This window comes from Orycteropus afer, unplaced genomic scaffold (genome assembly GCF_000298275.1).
Source record: "Orycteropus afer afer isolate SDZICR_OR568_19922 unplaced genomic scaffold, OryAfe1.0 scaffold00045, whole genome shotgun sequence".
Taxonomy (NCBI): Eukaryota; Metazoa; Chordata; class Mammalia; order Tubulidentata; family Orycteropodidae; genus Orycteropus; species Orycteropus afer.
This window is the reverse complement of record NW_006921632.1, coordinates 4,048,618-4,053,667: the sequence shown is the minus strand read 5'-3', so window position 1 is coordinate 4,053,667 and position 5,050 is coordinate 4,048,618. Positions and strand designations below refer to the sequence as shown.

Below are 5,050 nucleotides of genomic sequence, written 5' to 3'. Positions count from 1 at the left end.
TAATCCTGAAAATGTTGGTGCTATCTGCATTTTACATATAAGGAAATTGAGATATAGAGATTTACATATCATAGACAAGGTCATATAGTCATTAGTGGTGGAGCTGTATTTGAATACAGTCTGACCCAAGAGTCCACATGCCATTGATCTTTGATGCTTACTCACCCTGGTCATCAGCTATTCAGAATGACCCTGTTTTTCAAAATGCTTTTTTTCAGGCTTGAACCTTTGAACACATTGTTCATGCAAACTAAGCATCTCCTGACATGTTTTCCTGGAGCATCATATGTTTTCTTAAAAGTTTTGCTCTGAGCCTTACAATATAAATATTATTCCTGATCCCTCTCTAAGTCACATTTTGACCTCCATTTGCACCAAATATAATGTTTTATTATATCCTAACCAGAGGCACATCAAAGGTACAGTAAGTATTATGCACAACTTGGGTACCAAATGAAGGGGTTACCAATGAGCAGTATCTATTAGCTATTGAATTTTCCATTACCAGCTGAGAGACACCATCCAGTGATTTAAAACGAATTACTATAGGTGCTATTTTCTGTAGATATGCCTCTGATCCTCTTTCCTTGTCCTTCAATAGACTCAAATCATTTTGAGAGCTTGGAGCACATGTCATGTATCTTTACGTCCCAAAGGTTGGTGGTGTTGTTGTTATGTGCCATCAAGTCGGCCCCGACTCATAGCGACCCCTCCTTGGGTTTCCGAGGCAGTATCTCTACAGAAGTAGATTGCCCAATCTTCCTTCTGAAGAGTGGCTGGTGGGTTTGAACCACCAGCCTCTGGTTAGCAGTCAAGTGCCTTAGGCATTATGCTACCAGAGTGCCTATGTCCCAAATAACTGACTCAAAATCAAGGCCACAGTAGAAGTTAAGAACGTTTACTGAATAATCGTGGTAGAAGAGAATCAATGCAAGGAGAAAAATGCTTGAGGCATAGTAGAACCTTGGCTCTCATGCTTTTTTATGTCATTTCTAGAGAATAGCTTTTGTAAATGGCTTTGAGGAACCAGAGCACCATCACCGAGTTCATCCTCCTTGGGCTGTCCACGGTGCCCCATGTCCAGGCTCTGCTCTTTGTGCTCTTCCTGGGCATTTACCTCCTGACTGTGATGGGAAACTGCATGATGCTGCTGGTGATCAGGGCTGATTGCCACCTCCACACCCCCATGTACTTCTTCCTCAGCCACCTTTCTTTCCTGGATCTTTGCTTCTCTTCTGTCACTGTGCCCAAGATGCTGGAGAATCTCCTGTCTCAGAGGAAAACAATCTCAGTAAGGAGCTGTCTGGTTCAGGTCTTCTTTGTATTTGTCACTGCAGGGACGGAAGGCTGTTTGCTCTCAGTGATGGCCTATGACTGCTATGCTGCCATCTGCCACCCTCTGCTCTATGGACAGATCATGAGTAAACAGCTGTTTATGCAGCTCGTGTGGGGCTCCTGGGGACTAGGCTTTCTGGATGCACTCATCAATATCCTCCTGGCTATGGACTTGGTGTTCTGTGATGCTCATATCATCCACCATTTCAGCTGTGAGATGCCCTCTATCCTCCCTCTGTCCTGCTCTGATGTCTCCAGGAACATCATTGTCTTGCTCTGTTCCGTTATACTGCATGGGCTGGGATCCCTCCTCTTAGTCTCCTTATCCTATGCACGCATCATTTCCACCATCCTGAGCATCAGCTCCACCACAGGCAGAAGCAAGGCCTTCTCCACCTGCTCCTCCCACCTCACTGCAGTGACACTTTACTATGGTTCAGCTGTGCTGCGTTACCTTATGCCAAACTCAGGGTCCCTCATGGAGCTGATCTTCGCTGTGCAGTACAGTGTGATCACTCCCATGTTGAATCCCCTCATCTACAGCCTGAAGAACAAGGAGGTGAAGGCAGGTGTGAGAAGAACTTTGGAAAAGTGTTTACAACATATCAGGTGCTCCAGTAAGGACAGAAGATGGTAGAGAATTGGGAAAAAGTCACATACAGCAATACGTTGGGTGAGTTAGAATAAGAGGTAGTCCTGACTACTCACAATTTTTGATGTTACAAACTAAATAAGAAGTGCATGAGAGAGTGGCACAAGATTATCATAGGAAGGATATTTCACTTTAATTACTTAAGTTATTAAATAATCATCTTAATCTGTCTACAATATTTTGTTATAAACATACACATTCACTTTTCTCATTCTGAAACATTTCCTTAGACTTTGCATCTAGTGAAATCATTAGGTCATTAATCTACCATTATTTTTAATTAACTGTGGAGATTTAATTAAAAGACATAAATTTGATAAGATTACGAAGTCCTGAATCTATGGGAGAGAAAATTCATAGGTTGGGATGGATGAGATGTAAGACAAAGAAATTCCAATTGGGTGGCTATAGAAGACTGGCTTAAAGAACTAAAAGTCCTGCAAAGAGAGAGTCAACATACTGACACACATTTCAGACTCAGATAAAATTTACCAGAACTTTGTTGTTACGTGTAATGGGTGGCCAGCTCTCCAGTGTGAGTCTGCAAGGGTCTGTGTGGCTCTATAAAGTTTATTTTCTCACACAGTCTTCAATCACCATATAGGGGATTTATATTTTCATTATTAAATTAGATGATCTCATCAGTGTCTTTTCAGTGTAAATTGTCAGCTGTGTGCCCTAGGTGAATAATCTGGTTTTGGTTTCATCCCACATGAATCCTGAAACCATCCTTGTCTTTCAGCTGTCAAGCAGTGTTTTGGTAGTTCTAAGGCCAATGTGGCATCTAACTGCCTTTAGGGAGTTAACTGGTTTTCCATCCAACAGTTTATATATACATATACATATATGTACATACATATATATGTTGTTGTAGTTGTTATTTGCCGTCGAGTCAGCCCCGACTCATAGCGACTCCTCCTTGGGTTTCCGAGGCAGTATCACTACAGAAGTAGGATTGCCCAACCTTCCTTCCGAGGAGTGGCTGGTGGGTTTGAACCACCAGCCTTCTGGTTAGCAGTCAAGTGCATTAGGCACTATGCTACCAGAGCTCCTTACATATATTTTCCATGATGAGACTTGTTTGGTAGTTCTAAGGCCACTTCATCATGCTCATATAACAATTCATTTTACCCATGAAAACACAATTTATTGCTATGTTGCTTCTGATTTGTGTGATATATAGTTGACAATCATCTCTTTCATTGTGATTAAGTGAAAGTGGCCAGTAAAGGAAGTACAGATTGTTAAATTTATTTAATATTAATTTTCTCTTTTTTAAAGCTTCTTTCACAAGTTCACTTTGTTCCAATGGCTACTTATAAGGGCTTTTCATCCGGCCATAAATATCTCACAAATGAGACCCTTCTCGATTGGTTCTCCAGAAAAGTCTTCATGTATTTTCATCCTTCATAGACCACAGGATATTCAAGTTCTACTCTGTTTTTTTTAACCTAAGGTGAGACATCAGCTGGATCTCCAAAGCCATTAGTAGCTGGAATTTAAAGAGGTGATTTGAAGCTATAAAGATAAAATTTTCCTTTCTACTCAGAAGCAGTGATGATATAGTTTCCTGATGAGTACATTTGGGATCTTATTTTATGCTGGAGTCTGAATTAAAATGCCCATGAATGCATGCCCTAGGCTAGTCCTTTTAAGAAAAATCATTAAAATAGAGTTCTGGGCTTCAACAGAAAACCTTGGGGTAAAAACTAGATTTGGAATTCTCTTGTCTGATTCAATACCTATCTTCAATTTCCTTTTGCCTTCGCAGAACTTTCTTTCTTCTTCTTCTTTTTTTTTTTTTTTTGGTAAATTGAACACAGTATTTTGAAATTGTGATTTCTTAAAACACTGTGTTTAGCATTATGAGTTTTCCAGTTGCAATGATCATTGAGAGTATATAGGCCACTAACAGCAAAAAAAAAAAAAAAAAAAAGCAATCCCTCAAATTTCTTTACTTATCTGTACATTTTTCTTGGGAATCTTTCCACAAACGTATAAATCCACCAGTCTTTTTAATTACTGCACAATATATTTGCATAAATAAATCCAAAACAAAACTGTTGCTGTTAAATCAATTCTACTCATAATGTCCCTACAAGACAAAGTAGAACTGTCTACGTGACATTTCCAAGGTTGTAAATCTATATATATATTTTTAACTTTTAATATGATTTGGGTAAAAGTTCAGGGAGTCGATTGGTTTTCCATCCAACAGTTTATACATCTATAGCTATCTCTCTTTCTCTCTCTCTCTCTCTCTCTATATATATATATATATTATATATATTTAACTTTTATTGTGATGAAAATAAACACAAGATATTCACCGACTGTGGTAATTGAGGATGTGTGTCAAATTGGCTGGGCCTGGTTTGAGTGGCTGGGCAGCTGGATGTAGTTATTGTCCATGACTTGTAATCAACTCCATGGTGGAATATACTATGAGCAGCTGAGTAGTTGCCTTAGGGATGTGATCTGCTTCCAGTGTACAAGAAGCAGGTTTGAGGAAGGTCTGGAGCTTCTTGGCACATTTTGCCTAGCCATCAGTGATTAGCCTGCCATGTAGTCAGGTAATCTTGGGACTGTTTCTGGACTTAAACTGGTATCCTGCCATGTTGCTTGATACTCTCGAGACTGTACCATTATATTTGTCAACCTGGGGTTTGTCAGCCTCAGCAGCCAGAAGCTGCCTGAGTTAAGAGATGCCTCCAGCTCCAGTGGGCTGGGAGCAAGAGGCAAAGCTGATGCCTAAGATCCAGGAGCCTTAACCCAGGACCTAGAGCTGGCCCTTTGAACTCAGATTTCTATCCTCCTAAACTGTAAGAGAATAAATCCCTGTTTGTTAAAGCCATCTGCTTGTGGTGTTTCTGTCATAGCAGCAGTAGAGAACCAAAACACCAACATAACAACTTCCATGTTTGCAGCTCAGAGGCACTGATGACATTTTTCATACTCTGCTGCAATTATCACTCTCTTTTTCCAAAATATTCTACCACCATTAGCATAAGCCCAATGACCTGCAAACAAAACCTTCCCCTTTCCCCCCTCCCTCCTCTCCCT

General features: G+C 40.3%; 1 protein-coding gene across 1 annotated transcript; it reads left to right on the top strand.

Moving 5' to 3' along the window:
- The first annotated feature begins 1,012 nt into the window (after positions 1-1,012).
- Positions 1,013-1,972, top strand: LOC103194550 (olfactory receptor 8S1-like). Its single transcript, XM_007937965.1, has one exon. It carries the CDS (start codon positions 1,013-1,015, stop codon positions 1,970-1,972), a length of 960 nt encoding a protein of 319 aa, XP_007936156.1.
- The last annotated feature ends 3,078 nt before the right edge of the window (positions 1,973-5,050 follow it).

What these genes read in the sequence shown, in the direction of transcription:
- LOC103194550 (XM_007937965.1), top strand. Translation starts at nt 1,013, where the DNA reads ATGGCTTTGAGGAACCAGAGCACCATCACCGAGTTCATCCTCCTTGGG.